The sequence below is a fragment of the Carassius auratus genome, chromosome 37 (genome assembly GCF_003368295.1).
Source record: "Carassius auratus strain Wakin chromosome 37, ASM336829v1, whole genome shotgun sequence".
NCBI lineage: Eukaryota > Metazoa > Chordata > Actinopteri > Cypriniformes > Cyprinidae > Carassius > Carassius auratus.
Genome location: NC_039279.1, coordinates 10,225,054 through 10,244,078, shown reverse-complemented (window position 1 = coordinate 10,244,078; position 19,025 = coordinate 10,225,054). Strand labels below are relative to the sequence as shown.

General features: G+C 36.9%; 2 protein-coding genes and 1 long non-coding RNA gene across 3 annotated transcripts; 1 reads left to right on the top strand and 2 right to left on the bottom strand.

Moving 5' to 3' along the window:
- Positions 1 to 905: 905 nt before the first annotated feature.
- LOC113056145 (homeobox protein SIX2) lies at positions 906 to 3,298 on the top strand. Its single transcript, XM_026222689.1, has 2 exons — positions 906 to 1,908; positions 2,739 to 3,298. Exons 1-2 carry the CDS (start codon positions 1,349 to 1,351, stop codon positions 3,049 to 3,051), a joined length of 873 nt encoding a protein of 290 aa, XP_026078474.1. The 5' UTR covers positions 906 to 1,348; the 3' UTR covers positions 3,052 to 3,298.
- A 3,855-nt stretch (positions 3,299 to 7,153) lies between these two features.
- On the bottom strand, positions 7,154 to 9,843 carry LOC113056143 (homeobox protein SIX3). Its single transcript, XM_026222688.1, has 2 exons — positions 8,883 to 9,843; positions 7,154 to 8,013 (listed from the first exon to the last, which is right to left on the bottom strand). The coding sequence occupies exons 1-2, from the start codon at positions 9,572 to 9,574 to the stop codon at positions 7,824 to 7,826; spliced, it is 882 nt and encodes a 293-aa protein (XP_026078473.1). The 5' UTR covers positions 9,575 to 9,843; the 3' UTR covers positions 7,154 to 7,823.
- A 364-nt stretch (positions 9,844 to 10,207) lies between these two features.
- On the bottom strand, positions 10,208 to 18,675 carry LOC113056144 (uncharacterized). Its single transcript, XR_003277665.1, has 3 exons — positions 18,427 to 18,675; positions 18,159 to 18,334; positions 10,208 to 11,635 (listed from the first exon to the last, which is right to left on the bottom strand). It is a non-coding gene; the product is annotated as an uncharacterized LOC113056144 (long non-coding RNA).
- Positions 18,676 to 19,025: the final 350 nt, after the last annotated feature.

The following is a 19,025-nucleotide window of genomic DNA, read 5'->3' as shown; positions in this document are numbered from 1 at the left end:
TACATATATAGAGAGAGAGAGAGAGAGAGAGAGAGAGAGAGTAACAGTTTTATAATTACTATATTTTGCAATGCAATAAAATACATTAACACCAGTGAGCAGCATATTCAGTCTAAAAATGTTTTGCTTTCATAGAATGAAAGGCATAATACGCATTAGCACACGATAAAAACGAATTTACTATTTCTCTCTGGAACCAAAAGAATTATGATGTCCATATGAAAAAGTACCCTGGAGTCACGTTACATTCCAAAATAACTCGTCAGATACACGACACCAGAGACTTCTCGTCACAAACATCAATCCAGCAAACCTCTGGTGCCCGCCATCCATCACTAATAAAACGATTCATTTGAAGTACTACACATAACAATTTCACATTTACTTTATGTTTCTCACATATACTTTATATATATATATATATATATATATATATATATATATATATATATATATATATATATATATATATATATATATATATATATATATATATACATATATATATATATACATATACATATACATATATATATATATATATATATATATATATATACATATACATATATATATATATATATATATATATATATATGCACACATATTTAGATGATTTTGTATATTAGAAAATGAGGTAAAAGCAGTTCAATTCATGTGTCGCCTATGCATTTCCATGCAAACTAGTGAAGTTTAATGAAACTACAGTATTCAAAAGGACATTTAAGGCAGTAGTTTGCCCCACAAAACTTTTTGTTAATGATAACAAAAACATTTCACTGTGTAGCTATTGGTTTCCCCCTTTATCCTGAGATTATAATACAGGAGTGTCTGTTTTTGGAGTGTGTTGCGCGCACTCCTTCCCCCGAGGTGCATGACATCCAAATGCCACTCTATCTCCAAGAGGCAGGGTCAGTTTCTGCTATACAGCTTCTCTCCACACTTGCCCGTATGACACCCCATGAGGATGCGCTAGCCGTCCTTACGCACAAGGCACTCTGTAAGAGATATGATAACCAGAGGGCGGGCTGAGAGCTAAGGACAGTCGAGGAAAGAATCTATTGCGCACGGCGAGAGCGCGTAAGATTGAAATGATTAGCGCGTTATGACATTACAACCAAGGGAATGAGCAATGCAAGACATTGACTCAAACTGTTAGTTTTGCTTTTGTTTTTGTTTTTTGCTTTGAACTGATTTTAAACTTTTTTTTTCATTGAAAATGTACATCGATAACTGAAAATCTTCAGTTGGGGGAGCTTCGATGCTTGAGTATCCAAAGTGGATATAGCCTTAAAAACCAACGTAAAACCCAACAAGACACCAGGTAGGTGTCCCATTGCCCTCAACCATGTCTATGCCACCAACTTTTGGATTTACCCAAGAACAGGTTGCCTGCGTCTGCGAGGTCCTTCAGCAAGGTGGGAGTATCGAACGTCTCGGACGCTTTTTGTGGTCCTTACCTGCTTGTGAGCACCTCCACAAAAACGAGAGCGTATTGAAAGCGAAAGCCGTGGTAGCTTTTCACCGGGGCAACTTCAGGGAGCTCTACAAAGTATTAGAGAGCCACCAGTTTTCTCCGCACAACCACCCCAAACTGCAGCAGCTCTGGTTGAAAGCTCACTATATCGAAGCGGAGAAATTGCGCGGTCGTCCTCTGGGCGCTGTGGGAAAATACCGCGTGCGCAGAAAGTTCCCGCTGCCTCGCTCCATCTGGGATGGAGAGGAAACCAGCTACTGTTTTAAGGAGAAGAGCCGGTGTGTGCTTAAAGAGTGGTACACTCACAACCCGTACCCTTCCCCGAGAGAGAAAAGAGAACTGGCCGAGGCCACGGGCCTCACCACAACGCAGGTCAGCAACTGGTTCAAGAACAGGAGGCAGAGGGACCGTGCAGCAGAAGTGAAGGAAAGGTAGGAAGAACACCATTAGCCTACTCTCAAGACTTTAAACAAGCTATCTTTCCGTAGAGGAATGCTCACCAAAATGACCGAAGCCATCTAAAATATTAATGATAATAAAATACAAAATTAATTAAGGAAAAAATACATAAATAAATAAAAATAGTTTCATTCACTGGTGTATACTACTTGTGGGTAAAATAAATACATAAAATAAATAAAATAATTATTGTAGAACAATCTGAATGTCAAAGATTTTAAAACAACTGGGCTTTAAAAAAAAGCATTTCTGCAAATAATACATTTTATAAATGTGTTTAATTTGACAACATCAGTATCACGGCAATTGATGCAGGAGTTTTTTTTTATTTTTATTTAATTAATGAGTGACACTAAAGTCATTCTTTGACCACACAAAAATAACCAAAAATAAATAAATACAAGTTAAACTAAACACAAAAGTATTAATATTATTCACAGTATTATAAAAATCTTGAGTATTTGTGTAAATATTTTGAAAAAATATATATATATTATAGTCTCAGATCACTTAAAATGATCGGAGCTGAAGAAGGGTTTTATCTAAGATATGATTAATGTATATAATTGCTGTAAATGTAAAGTTCATGAACATAAAAATGATTCATATAAACATAGCTTTTGCTTTAAACTTATTTGCTTTAAGGCCTATAATGTACTCCTAATGAAGAGAAATAAAAGTATTGGTTTTTATCTGCCACATTTAGTCATGCGCAGTTCAGGTGTTTGTATATGTCCATCACTAAGCGGTGGTTGTTGTTTTTGCTGGCCCTCTAATGAATGTGAATGATCTGCTCCAACAGGGAAAACGATGGTGCAAATCCAAACGGCCACAACCCACTGACCTCTCACGTGAATGAAAACCAGTCTCTCTGTGAAAGTTCAGAGGACGACAAATCTCCTGCAATGACCCCGGATCACACCTCCATGAGCCCAGCCATCCTCATGCCCTCCAGCTCAGGTCTGCCACCCCTGCACAGCTTCGCCCCTCCGCCCGGGCCCAGCGCCTCCATCATCCCCGTCAGTGGTTCAGACACTCAGAGCCACCACCACTTCTCCATGCACGACGGCCTTCTCAACACAATGACGGCCAGCCTGGTGGAACTTGGATCATAAGAAATAAAACACATCATCTTTGACTTCCCCCCCAGTTATTAGCGTCGTTATCATATAAGCCTACAAACATTTTATTAGCATAGTCAAGCTTGTAGGACATTAGACAAAAAAATCCAAAACCTGCCAGATGACGGGCCTACATGAAAACTGGTTCCATAAAAATACTGTAACAATACAATGTAATCAAGGGATAGTTTTTGATATGTCTAGCTATAAAATGAAAAAAATAAAGTATATATTTAATCAAGTCAAAATGTGTGGTCTCCTTGAACAATATGTTATGGTGTAATTTACAGGACACTGTATCAGTCAATTTTAATAGCTACATCGAAAGCGGATCGGACAGAATCTCTTCTGCTAAATCATTATTAAACGTTGTTATGAGTATATTAGAAACATTATGGCAGCATGTAAAAAAAAATTATATGTACCAGACCTACCAGATCTTGATTATCTGTATTTTCTTTTATAACACTTTGTCATGTTTGGATATATAAACGTTTTATTTTCTTTCTTCTTTATATTATAAGGCATAAATGTCCATGTTCAGTTTAATATCTGTAAATGTATTATAAGTTAATAAATTAATTATTATTTATTTAGGCTACTATCTTTATTTAGTTTCTTTTATCTGGTAAAGTGCAGTATGCCAAAAACATTGCACTTTTCATCTTTATTATAACAATATATTGATACAAATATATATTCCAAATTGTTACAATAATTTGTCATTCTTCATTAGGGCTTCGTAAATTTTTCATCTGTAAATTACATTCAGCCTGGTAGAAAAACATTGCAAGTTGCAATTTTAGCTCAAGTATGCTATGAAACTAATAGAAACAATGACAGAATTAATTTTTTTATAGATGACATTTTACAACTTTCGTTTTTAATTTGTATTTTTTTTTTCTTTTTTAAAACCGAATTTATGAACATATACTGCCCCCTATTGGTGACGGTGTGTAATTATAAGCAGTGTTCTAAAACTACTAGGTTTACCCTATAAAGCTGCAAATCACTACTGAGATCCTTTAAATGTTGTCCTGTATTATTATACGAATGAATACGATTCCCTCAAGTCATCACGTAAATTCTTCGCATACAAAAATATTTCCAAAAGTTAAAATACATGAAAAAGTCTGCACACTCCATGATTTTACTAAAATAAACGAGTATGACTTTGGTAAGGCATGGTTTCAGAAAAATCTAAATAATGAAAGTGGTGAAAGAATGTGCATTCATTGGATGGAGATGTGGATTAGTGCAGTTCTAAGCACTTATGGCATTAACATGTGGCTGACATGTTACTGGTGGAGATCTGAATCTGAAAAGGATTTAGATTAAAATGTATTTATTTACACATATCATTCACATATGTTTTCTTGTGAAAGCAAGAATTCTCTGGAAAAGACATTGTCATCTATAAATTAGGTCTTAACGCTATGGAGGCAGAGATAGAAAGTTTCTCTAATCAAACATTTTAAAACCAAATGAGAATAAAACATGAGATAATTTTCTTACAAGGCCCACATCTTGCATTTCTTTTTTGTTTCAAGGCTGTTTGACTTTTTTTTATTTACATGATTTATAAAAGACTGTTACACATTAGAGGTGACCCTGGACCACAAAACCTTAAGAACAAAAGTCTTATGTTGCAAGGGTGTATTTGTAGCAATTTAAAAACAATTTTCTTTTATGCCAAAAATCATTAGGATATTAAGTAAATATCATGTTGGATGAAGATAGGCTATTTTTGCAAATTTCCTACCGTAAATATATGAAAACTTCATTTTTGATTGATAATATGCATTGCTGAGAACTTCATTTGGACAGTTCTACAGGCGATTTTCTTAATATTTAGATTTTTTTGCACCCTCAGATTCCATATTTTAAAATATATGTATCTCAGCCAAATATTGTTTACAATTAACATTTAAGACTGGTTTTGTGGTCAAGGCTCAAATATATATTATAAACCTTATATGTAACAATCATTATCATACAACCAGGCATAAAAATTTCACAGCTCAGATTGTATTATCTAATAGTCACCGCATGATGGCGACATAAGCACATGAATAAGACGTTAAGGCTTCCTACTGTAAGAAAATTATACGTTTGTCGATATATGAACTTCGTACAGTGTCAGTGTTCGTACAATCACTGTCAAACTCACACTTAAAGCAAATAGTTGAATGTGAGAGTTTTGACGGCCGTGTAAGCGTCGTAGCTGTTGATTAAAATGTGTGCATCTATATAAGCATGTTTGGGGTGAACTGTAATCTACCAATTAGGAATAGGCCTAGAATGATATAAACCTAAAGCATTAAAGAGCGCAGAGAACGTGATCCCAAATGCAGTTGGAAATTTAAGCTCAAACGGCTTGTTACAGCCGTTCGTTTTCATGTGAGTGCGGGAAATATAAAATATGTTTTTATAGTCATATTTTTTTTTTTCCAACCTCAGGTTTAAAAGTTTCCTCGGTCATCCGCCAAAAAAAGAAGAAAATAAATAAATATATATATATATATATATATATATATATATATATATATATATATATATATATATATATATATATATATATATTACTATTATTTGTAATAGATTTGGCAATTTTTTTCCACGTTGGTTGACTTGTTATTTGATTAATTTAACACTGGCTACTCATCGAAGTAAGCAGAAAACGTTAATTAGACGTAGGCTATTGGCTAACTCAGCAACAATCATATTTCTTTCCTTTTTTTATTTTTTATTTTTTACTACATTTACTATAAACGTGTTAAGTTTAAACTTAAATGTAGCATTGAAATCGAACGTGTGTGTGCTGAAGAGGCGCGTCGATTATTTTATAGCGATGTTCAATGCAGCACAATGAATGCAGGTCAAGGGGAACTGCCGCGTGAATAGACACGAATAAAAAGTTTTGCTCAGTTAAGCGATCAAATCAAAGGAGAGAAGAGGGAACAGAAATCCTCTCACAGTAAACAACACACTCTTTCTCTTATATGACATTCTATTAGGACTCTACAAACAAACCGTCTTCTTGTTATTTAGCCTTATGGTAGTAGTAAGAGAGAAGACTGAAACTGATTGATGCCATTATTAGACAGATAAACGACATTTGTAAACTGAGGTGATTGCATTTGAGTTCTCTGGAATAATATGCAGCCTATAAGTAAAGTGGTGGTTCCTAGTGTATTTGCAGCACGAATCGGCGAGTATGTTTTTGATTTTCTGTTTAACATAAGCCACTAGTGAGAACTAAAAATAATAAAATAAAATAAACCTGTAGGCCTATTATTTTATTTCGTATCAACTTTAGTTTGTCAACATGCCCCTTCATTCTTTTTTTTTACATTAATGTTGTTTATCTGCGTTTATTTCTACTGTAAATATACAAATAATAAGATGTGTACATGGTCATCTAAAAGGTTTTACAATTCATGATCATAATTGTTTTTCTCTTTTTAAGACGTCGGACTTTGGGGACCAGTTTTCTTTTTTCCCCTTTATTTTGAATAATAATAAGAATAATAATATTCTAAGTTTTGTAATGTATTAATTCATTTATTTGTCAGTATTTTTTTCTTGCCTAAAAAAATCAGCCGGTGTAAATTGCAACAGGCCTAATAAAAATAACAACAATAATAATATAAACAATACATAAATAAAGATGTATAGCTTCCTACTGTTTTACGAATATTTCTATTGTTCTCTGTCTAAAGCATAAAACATTTCCATCAATTATCAATACGGAAAAGAAATACATACATGTGCATTGGCAATAATAATAATAATAATAATAATAATAATAATAATAATAATAATAATAATAATAATAATAATAGGTAAAATGGAACGAACTTTTACAACTAAAGAAATAAAAGAACGAAAGCAGTAACAACGACTGCTGTTTAACACTATAATAACATAAGTGATTAAGACACTCTTAAAATAAAAATAAAAACTAACATATATATTCATACTAACATATACATATTTGCCTACAGAATGGCGAATATATATTTGTTCTTTTTTCCCCCTTTTTTTCCCCCAAAGTGGCACAATGTCAACTCATTTAATAAACAATACTCTGATAGTCATTATATTAAATTATATTTATTTGCATAAAAAGTGACCCATAACACTGTTTTTTCAGCGCCATTAACCCATTTACAGTATAAAAACGAGTAGAATTAATACACTTAAAATCTCCAAGCACTTAACAGACAGTTACTCACGCTTTATGAACACAACATAAAGAAATTAGCAGGAGAGAGAGAGGCGAAATTGCGATATCATACAAGCATATCTGGACAAGCTAGACCTAAGGTAAACTTCAGAATCAGACATGGACAATTCAATATAAATCTCGCGATAAAATTAGTATTAACATCTGTTGTCGAGTAAAAGACGAAGGGAGAATAAAGGTGCTTTTGACTTCAACGATTGTCTGATAAACACAAAATAACAAAATTGTCTCTCCGGTTCACTCATTTAATTGAGCATCAAGTTCTACTTTCTCAGACTCCACTTCATAAATATTTTTTAAAAATGCAAAATATTCACAAATGAACATGCGATATGGTCGTGTAGGCCTAGAAAATGAAAGGAAAGGGCGTCAATCCGTCGAAGCGCTGGAAAAACAGCATGCTTTTCTCCTTTTGTCGAACACAAGGTGGCAAAATGGCCGGCCCCCATGTTACCCACATTTCTCACAAGTTCCTTTTTCGCTGAGTAAAAATGTTCCATATTTGACTGACGGTGCATCATACATCAAAATCAGAGTCACTGTCAGTAACTGAGAGAATGGTCCCACCGTCGCCTCGTTCATTCATACTGGAGACGCTGGTAGTGGGGCTGGCGGCCGCGCACGGGGACTCGGCCGAGCTGTGCGGCGTGCACCCGGACTCCGACATGGAGCGCAGGCCGCTTTGACCCAACCCGTTGTGCTGAAGCCTAAAAACACAAGTATTTAGAACATAAGATTATTTACGCAATATAATACTCAGCCATACATACACCACATACGGTATTGTTCAAATTCGACGGGTTACAGCGTCTCTAATTATAACAAATCTGATTTTACTCTTGTGAAATGTGAGATCACACTAATAAAAGTAAAAATCAATTTAGTTACACGTGTCGCCCTAAGGATGTTTATATGTATATTTATATGTAAGCTTATATTTTTCATAAACATTTATTTCTATTAATAATTATAAATAATAAGCTCTAGTCATATTAAATGACATATATTTGATTAGATTATATCAGTTTACATTACATGAAAATTATATGTTTGTTTTCAGTTAATTTTATTTTGCAATTAAAGAAAACTATATGGAGATACACTGCCAAATAAATATTTTTCAAAACTTGTATATTTTATTATATATAAGGGGTTATCTTTATTCACAAAGGAGTTGAAAAATGCAATTGTTACTGGGGGGGAAATTTAAAATCAAGTTATCATTACAAAACTGCAATATGATTTTTGCTGTTGTGCTGTCATGATTATTCTCATATTTTCCTATTTCTAAAATCTCCACATTTAGTCATTATTTTACATTCTAAAACACCAAATAAAATAACACGTTTTCTACAGCTAAATTTTAAATTTCAACTTAAGAAATTGTTTGAAATATTTATACTGCAAAAGCAAAATGCCTTTGTTGGTTTTTAAAATAAATAAAGTAATTTTCTTCGATTTCTTTCAACCAAGATTGTGTGACAGCATTTGCTGTCTATTGACGTTTATAAATTGCATTTATATCTACGCAAGTATTCGTCTTATTTCCTTCCCGAATTCAACCCATTAAACGGACCTGTTTTTGGCAGCTGCCGCTCTGTCTCTTTGCCTTCGATTTTTAAACCAATTGCCCACTTGAGTGGGAGTCAGTCCAGTGGCTTGTGCCAGTTCCCGTTTCTTGCTCGGATTGGGGTAAGGATCCTGTAGGTACCACTCCCTCAACAAGCCGCGAGTCCGTTCTTTGAAACAGTGCGTTTTCTGTTCGCCATCCCAGATGGTTCGTGGCATAGGGAACTTCTTGCGGACCCTGTATTTATCAACGGGTCCGAGGGGACGACCGCGCAGCTTCTCTGCCTCTTGGTAGTGCGCTTCGAGCCACATAGCTTGCAGCTTTCCATGAGAGTCTTTGGTGAATTTGTGGGTTTCCAGGATGTGGTACAATTCACGGAAGCTTCCAGTGTGATACGCGACCACCGCTCGGGCTCGCTGGATGGACTCGTGCTTGTTGATGGCATCGCAGGCTCCGGGTGCCACGGGCAAGGACCAAAGGAAACGTCCGAGTCTCTCGATGTCCCCGGTTTCCTCCAGCGTCTCACACACGCTGGCCACCTGTTCCGCCGAGAAGTTTAGGGTGGGCAGTTGAAACATCGGTAAGTCCTCCGGGGATCTCGCTCTGGGGACGCTGCCCGCTAGAAGCAGAGGGCGATCCGCGAAATTAGGTAGGAAAAGATGCGAGGGATATAGCTCTAAAGGAGACCTGAAAACCATGGAGTCGCCGGACACAGATAAAAAGACGGGAAAAGACGGCAAACCTGACGTCGTGTTTGCGCTGCTATTGCTGCAGTGCCACGGAGCGCGTCAAATCTACCCTTAATCAACTTCGAGTGCCACGGTGAAACATTTTGTTTCCCTTTTCTATTGGTCTTCCTGGTGTCGTGCTGTAGTTGTCATGGCAGCCCTGCCAATCACTGTCAAGCTTGCCCGTCATTAGCCAGTGCGCGCTGCCCGTCTCCACATTTGCTTCGCGCGCAGAGGTTTATCGTCGCTCCAATCAGAACTGGGCAGTCTCTGCGGGATGTTTTCAAGCAGGCGAATGGTGCGCCAGTTCACTCCACCGTAGGAGGTTTAATAGGTGGAAAATTGCTATTACTGCGAATATGCGTCCTTGCGTGGGTGTGAAAGTTTGCCAGCTAGTAAACAGATAAATAACGCACCGTTATTTAACTAACACTTAAAGTAGAAAGCATGAGATTTTTTAATTAAAAATATTAACATTTATTTACAGTTGTAGTGCACATGTACCCCCCCCCCCCGCCCCGACTGAAAAGGCTTTCACATAAATCTTTTTACATCTAAAAGACAAAATAACTTTTGAATTAATAGGAAACGATCAATCAAACACATTGGAACTTATTTGTAAAATTAAATCATGTTTTATTTTTGAATTTGATTCATTTGAAATAAGCCTCTAAGCTTTTGTTCAATCTGAAATTTTCATGACACTTTTAAATACATTTAAAACATTTAAATACACGTTTTTATCAGCTTACAACATTATGCGTATTCCGCATAATTATTATTAGTTAATGCGCCTCTTCATCAAATTAAAATGCAAGGTAAAATGTCAGTAGGAAACAAGATCAGCTTGTTAGGTCGTAGACAAATAACATTCTTTCACAAGGCTTTTTGTTTGCACAAAACGTGTAATTAATGCCACAAACAAGTTAATTCACTTGGCCTAATTGTCTGTTTATCCTGGGGCTTAGAGCTTAATGGCCTTCTCTCCAGTGGGCACACCACTACTGTCTTACATTAAAGATTAATGCGTACAGTTAAAAGGTGGTCATGTCTGCAGATTTATCATCAGTGGTTAATTGGGTATTAGAAAAAAATAATAATAATCGTTGCTATAATAAAATGCTTTTGGAACGATTTCAAAAACTGCATTGCTTCAAGGCAAGATTTAAACATGATCTTTTCTAGGCTACAGGTGTTGGCATACTAATAACTGCAAACAAAAGCACTAATCTCGCGCCCTGTAGACAAGTAACGAGACGTCTTTGTTCATCCGGATTAGTTAATTGGTTGAATATCGTGTTAACTGCAAATATGAACGTCTATTTAAACACGAACTGAGCACAAAAATCAACCAAAGCGCTTTAAGGAGCACGTTTTGTAAATTTACAAGAAACCAAAAGGTCTAAATTTAGGATATTATGATCACTACAGTTCTGCAATGCTACAACATAAAACAAAATACTAACCTTTTAATGCATCATTTATTTATTACTGCTTCAACGAGTTCTTAAGATATATATATATATAGTATTAAATAGACCTATTGAAACTTGAATTTGATTGGTTGTTATACAACTATATATTAGTTGTAAGCTGACTAACTCACACATACACACAATATATTTAAGGCTGCTCAGCTGATCTTTGAAATGACCTTGAAATGACACAGTCACTTTCTGTCACGCATTAGATCGACAGTCAAAACCGTTGATTAAAGTTACAGATAACAAGATAGAAAATTAATCTGAGATTACTTTTGGATTTTCGTCTCTGGAGAACTCTTAATAATCCACGGTAAAGTTTAAGGCAGCTTATCAGTGTGGCATGGATAAAAATCGGGTACAGAATTACAGAATAAACACGAAACGTAAATCTTCCAGATGGACTTGTTAAAAATTAGTGCTGTTTATGGAAAGTGTATCCACAGTATCCTCATTCAACAAGTCGCCTTCACCTTCACAAGCTTCAGCTCTGACCGGGAGCGGGAGGAGTCAATCAGACGGTCTAGAATCATCTGCAGACACCAAATTCCTGTGATGACCAACATTATAGTTAAACATACAAACAGGATTAAACAAAGAAAAAAATATTTGCATTCAAACACTATTAATAATATCAATTACAATTGATCCACATTTAGATGAAAATCAGCCTCTTTAGGTAAAGATTGCTTTTAATTTCTTGATGTCTTACTTCAGTAGAGGCAGTTTTGTGAGCCAAAGATGCAATCAAAGGAGCTGAATATTCTTAATACAGTTCTCTGACAACTAGCGGTTCTTGAAAGCCGCACAAATTGTATAATTTAGCAAGATTTGCACGAGTAAGATAATTTACATTGTAAAAATAATATACTAATAATTACATTTTTTTTAATTAAAATTATACATAAAATTTGCACATGCAATTTGTGTATTAAAGCTGAAGAGAATGAGATATGCTTTAAATGGAATAACAACATTTTCAGGAATTATTTGAATGGCATATTTTGGATACCACATGAATATTTAATTAAAGTCCGCAGTGTGTTAATAATCTTCTACAGAACAGATGTTGAGCCATCTGAATGTTTGAATGTGACTTGCTAAGCTGGATATGAAGACATTACCTGGGCACTAAATTAATCATTCATGTTGGACAGCTGTCTACGGCCACCAACCATATTCATCAGTTCATTTTTAAAATATTTATTGCATATAATTATATCTGCCCTGTTTGTTTTACCAGCCAATCCTTTAGTCTGAAGCACAATACTGTAGGCACATGAGCATGTTAAACAAGGCTCAAAAAGCAAACTGTTATACAAAGTCAACAGTTTTGTGAAAGACATCAATGCTTTTTATTTCTCAGAAACTGTTAGACTGGAACTGAGCGAAGAAAAAAAAAAAAAAAAAACACCTTTACAGTAAGTCTGAGATTAATCTGCCATTGTCATTGCACACTGATCCATGTAGCATATGGCTCACATGCATGTAATGTTTTAGCAAGAATGAGGTAAAATGATATTGAATAAATCCTCCTTGGTCAAAGCTATTCTATTAATCATAGCTATTAATCCAAACCTCTCATCAGAAGTGACTAATCTTATTTTGGTAAAAAATGCTTTTATAGCCTGAAAAAGCCTGGCCGGGCCACTGCAAATGTAAATTGTGGCCACCTACTAGAAACATAAGCTCATCCTGTCTGAAGTGAGATTTTCTGCAACAGTGGGCCATAAACCAGTTTAACAGTATTGTCATTGTGACAAGCTGCTTAATGGTACTGTGCAGTTTACCTTGATCCATGTGGCCAAGGTTCAGAGCATAATTTGTTTAATAGTGGTAATGGCCATATGACAATGGATTTCACCAATAAGAAGCATTGTGCGTGCATTTCTTAAATGGCTAAAAGCAATGTCATGCAATATGTTTTTTTTTCTTCCTGCACCTGAAACTGAAGCTTCAGGCATCTTTATTGCTCAGTCATGAGTAAGAGCCAAGAGCCTGCCTGTCCCTGCACTGCAGCACACAGTCTCTCTACAAATTACACTCTTTCTCTCATTTCCGAATTCTTTAATTTCCTTAAAGTTCATCCTAAGTGCAGTGAATCACACACACAACGTAGAAGGTCATCTAGGTAATTTCACATGCAAGCTGTGTAGATATCTGATGAAACCATGTTTAGCAAATATCAAAAGAGAGTAAAAACTACATCAGAATGAGTTTTTTTGTGAGGGTTAGGGTTATAGGTGTAGGGTTGGTGTAGGGCCATAGAATATACAGTTTGTACAGTATAAAAACCATTACGCCTATGGGATGTCCCCACTTTTCACAAAAACAAATGTGTGTGTGTGTCTTTTACCCATTTTCATGTCTTTTTAAACCTGTATGACTTTCTTTTATTTTTACATGGAACAAAAAAAAGGTGAATGTTTGAAAAAGGACCAGAGCTATCAAGCTTCAAAAGGATGTAAAGCACCAGAAACATGTCATAAAGGGAAATCACCAGCCTTGTGATGAGCATATTTTAGTTTTTATTATTATTATTATTTTAAACCAAAATTTAAATGAATTACTGTCTGATAATTTGTGAGTTTTCATTGCAAATCGGATCAGTTCGGACCATTTTGTGATATGAGAATGAAATGAGTCCTCTGCTCAATCTGATATGCGTTGCAGCCTGGATTTAAACCACACCATGGTGGTTTCGTCTGGCCAGAGGAGATCTGGTCCCCCAGACTGAGCCTGGCTTTTACAAGGTTTTTTTTTTAATTTTTGTCATTGGAGTTTTGGTTCCTTGCCACCATCGCCTTTGGCTTGCTTAGTTGGGGACACCATTTCTGGCAACATTGTTGTCTTGACTGCACAGACACTATTGGAAGAGAACTGAACTGAGCTGGAAGATAACATCACTGAATCAAGAATGAACCACATTTATGATACTTTTATGGTTGTGTGTGTGTGTGTGTGTGTGCCATTTTTAAACCCCAAGTGCTCATTTACTTTCATTATAATTTGAAATGTATGGCCAGAATAGTTACATGATAGAAAGAAGGTTATGATGATAAGTAAATAATCACATTTAAATTTTTTTATGAAATATTCTATCCCATGTGTACTATGTTTTTTTCTCAATAGTATAGTTTGCCAATGGCAATCTGTTCTGAAATAGTTAATTCTTTCCCGTGATTTCTGAGAGAGCAATGAAGTCTTGATGAGTGTGTACCCATTGGATTGGGTACATATTGGATTTTTATAATGAAGATGGAACTCAGCATTTTTCAAAAAGAAAAGGATAGAGAAAAATAGAGAGACACATTGACACAGAGGGAGACTGAATAACTGGACAAGGCATTCGAGACAAAACTGGTGGATAATTGATGTATGCAGTGGAATGCCAACATGGAGACTAATTAAATGTGAAGAATGACCTCAGAGCTCATGAATGATGTAACAAAAAATGAAAATAAATTACCATATCAATAAAGAAAAACAGCCACTAATTGGGAAACACATCCTACAGAGGTGGTACAGCAGCTGGACAATATTTAATGCCAATTTATATTAGCAGCAGATGTCATATTGCACAAAGCACTAAATCCATTCACATCATGATTAAAGATGAGATGTTTACATGATGACTTCAGTAATGCACAATATTTGAAATAGCTTCCAGCTGTTTCACAAAGCAGAGCTAATGACATTCACTGCATCTAGCTGTCTCTCTATTAAATACAGGTAAAGTGAATATGTCCATGCTTCTTTATAGTTTCTTTAATTTGCCTCACGTGCTGAGTGCATATCGAGATGAACTCATAAACCACTCCACAGGTGGAAAACCAGCACGCATGCTAATACTCAGAGCTCAAGACTGACACAACACACCAGTCTCCGCTTTCACGACAAGCGCAATTCCACAAGAGGTCAGCGTGTAGGTTTAAAAAAGAAAGTTGGACAGTGTATTTGCTGTCTGTGAGCTTCCTCGTAAAGCAGACTAGAACAGCATCACGACGAGCAGAGAGAGAGAACGAGTGCAATTCATTCTCAATTCGGCTAACAGATCAGAGCAAGGGCTGGGCTCATTAGGCATCACATGTGAAATTAAATGCTAAACAGTTGCTAAACGGTGAAAACATTCAATTCCACCTCGGCAGGCAGTCCCTCTGCATGAATTCTTTGAAAGCTCAGCCCCCTCCTTCCTCTTACCAATTCCTCCCACTTCAATTTGTGCTTCTAGCCTACTTCTTGTAATCAAACGGCAAACATGTTTTTTTATAGTATTTAAGACAAGTGGTGCTTTACCACTCGTTCAATCTATAATCGCTTGTAATTAATCTTATGCAAGCTGATTAACGTCCCCTTCAGTCTCATAAATCACAAAAGGTCCGAATTCAGTCGCAATTTAGTTTGTCAAGGAAAAGATGCAAGACCCAGCTCTTTGATTCAGACTCACCATCCAGACTCTGTTAAAATATGTATTGAAACGCTCAATGTGTATTCCTGGAGAAGCCTCAAGATGATGAGAGGACGGTGGGCTTAGGTCGGGCAGGCCAGTAGAAGTGCTGAGGGAAACCGCAGCTTGGATCTACATGGAAATGCACTCTTCAGACAAGCTGATTTTGGAGCGCTAACGACTACCGCACCCCAATACCCCAAGCCCTGTTGTTCAGCCTTGTCCCGGGTCTCATGAAATAATGATAGGTCAGGGCCCGTCCCCATTCTACCAAAGAAGCAGACTTAAAATTATGTCTTTAGTGAACATGATGCGTCACATTGCAAGACAGGACCACAAAATGTAAAGACCGGCCTCTATTGAGGACCTCCTCATGAAGTCTCGTCCGATTAAGAGCGTACGTGGTAATCCTTCTGATACCTCACTGTGGGGTCTCTGAGGACTAGCAGAAGCGAGACTAAAGCCTGCAGAGTCAGGACAAAAGGGGTCTGTGATATACACAGCCTGGGGTGGAGATTGTGGCTTCAGGCCCTCATTTTCAGATCCAGGCATGCTGTGTAGATCAATATGGAATATGGAATGCTAACATAATCATTATGGTGTTTTACTTATGTATACTGAGGCCTCTCTGAATGTTTTTTCTCTGATCTTCCTCTTTTAACATGGTCGGCAGGCTTTCATATATACTCTGTCCTTTGTTGAAATGCAGCGCTGAAGTCACCAAAAGTCAAGCTATAATGAGAGTCACACAAGTGCTGACTTATTGTCATGAAAGAAATTATTCATTATATAAATAATGTGGAGATCACAATGACCAAGTGTTATAATGGGAACTGGGGATGTAACAATTAACTATGAGCCGGTTGAAAATCAATTCAAATAGGCCTATGTGATGAGTCAAATGGGTTGAAATGTCAAACAAATTGCGATACAATTGGAGTAGGAGTTTATATGAATGCATCTCTGAACTGACTATCTTTAGAAAAGTTTACGTGGTATGTTCTTTTCATCTTGCCTCTGAACAATTAGTGTTCATGAGTGCAGCTCTGCTTTGTTTACAACAGTAACCAAGGAAACACTGTATTACTGCTTTTCATAAGCGCCACCTGCTGTTAAGGGAGTGAATCTACATCTCATTCTGCTCAACTACAGTTTTGTTGAGATGTTTTATGTAGTCACAAAACTAGTTAGACCATTCTGTTTTTACTTCAGATTTCGAAATTATACTGTCCAATTTAGATTCCAAACTACTCATGCCACATGTTTTGTTAGTATATTTCAATCTCACAAAGAAACGTGCCGCAATAGCCTAATAAAACAACATCTTTTCATTTACTGTATAATTTCTTCAATTTCATTTTGTTAAAATCGAGAATCAAATTGAATCATGAGTTGAGTGAATCGTAACATCCCTGATGGGAACCCAATGGCTTTTTCAGTTTAGATCAGGGGTCTTCCAAATTTTGTCTTTTGCACTAAAGCCAAAAATAATAAATTGCATTGTATTGTAACGTTATTGTAATATTTACTTTATATTATGTTGACAGTGTACACTATTGTTTAAAAGTTTTGGGGTCAGCAACTAAGTTCTTTTTAATTGAAGAAATTAATACTTTTAAACTGCATTAAAATGATCAAAATTGAAAATAGATATTTGAAAGAAGTAGATATCAGCCCAAGACCTGCAAGATGCTTGTACGGACATTGTTAAAGAACACAAGTGCTTGTCTAGTCTCAGTGAACAGAGCTGCAATCATAACTTTTGACAGAGAAAATTGAACATTTTCATATGTAGAAGGAAGCTGAATCAAAATGTAATTGTAGGACTATTAGTATTTCTGATTTATGTTGAACCATTTCAATATGCAGGATTGTTCTTTTTTCTTTCAAGGACTGATTTGTGATGGTCAAGGCATTCAGATTACTTTGCGACTCTGTCATTTCTCTGTTTCTTTTGCTGTACTTGTGACAACGCTTTCCTTGCTACTCTGGGAGGTCAGAGGAAGCGGCACCATCAGCACTGCTGGCAGCCATAACGGTAGGCCCGAAGAGAGAGGCAGGGCCATGAAAAATTCATCAGGCCTCTGCCTAGAGGGGGGAGGGCAGAGGCAAGACTGGTGAGTGGGTTTAATTTGCCCAGGGAAGAGTGCTGCCGTGTCCCGCGCTCCAGTGCTGCTGTAATTAAAGGGACGAGGCCTGCGGAAATTGGCTCGGACCCCGCTGTAGAGCACCGACAACCCTGCCTGCCCGCGCTCTCGTCGGCCTATTCCAAAATCAATTATCTCCACGAAACAGCTGTAAGGCCCTCACCGCAGCCTCTTGCTCCTGAAGTGAGGAAGACATTTGAAATTCATTACCATATGAAGCAAGAGGTCTTTTACGTATTAAACAGCACTCGCCTTTTCATAAATTGTTTTTTCCCCCCTCAAAACTGATGACAATTTGACCACTTCGAGCCTCCTGGTGTGAAAACCAAGCAGCGAGGATTGATTGCACCATTTATAAAGAAACAAAGGGAGGGAGGGGGCACATCAACACTCAGATATGAAGTTTAGACTGAAAGCTGTCATCTGGTTTATCAGTTTCATACCAGTTTTTATGCTTTACAGTAGGTAAGTTTACTGACCTTGCTGTGCCAGAACGCGCAACCTTCAAATTGTGTTCCTCTTAAAGATCCTCCAATAGCAAGAGGCAGTTTGAGCATTTTTCATGAGGAGCATCCTGAATCCACTGCTCTCCTGCCACATCTGAGTATGAGCTTACAATGTAGAAAAACAAGTTGGAGAAATGACACAGAAGAGGCTGCAGTAGGGAAAAAAAAAAGATGATATGAAATATTAAACTGCGCAGTGAGGTTCTGTCTGAAGCTAAAATAAAATAGGAAAACATCTCACCGGTGTCTGTCTCTCACGTTTTTATCTTCCAACTTCACTGTCCCTCATGCAAGACACTTCTAAGTCTTTTAATTACCGTCTTTTACACCAGCTTTTAGGTCACCATGTTCTGCTTGGCTAACGTAAATAATTCACCAGCAACCAACTGGGTACATTTCTGGACTGAAAAGAGCTGCTTGCCACACGTGTCAATTGTCCTGGATCATACCGCCGTTGGCTCATCATGGGCCAAACACGGAGCCACGAACAGCCAGCAGTCTCAGTGAGAACATTGGCCATAGATTGCATTGTGAGGGAATTCAGTGAGGGGTGTGCAGTGTCAGGGAGTGACGCATCGTGTATGACTATTCCAGGACAAAGAGACGATAACAGACGACTCACCAGGGTGCTGTCTTCTCCCACTTTTCACAGTCCACCACACTCTCTGTGCTCTAAAGTTGGTCGGGGGGAGAGAGAGTTCGAGTCAGTGAATCACAATGTGTCATGGGGACGTGCAAGGCAGTATGTTTGTTGACGCCAAATGGGGCTGAGCTTGCGACTTAAATACAAGGTGAGAATTCCACCATTCTCCGATGGGATATGGATGATGCTGGTATCAG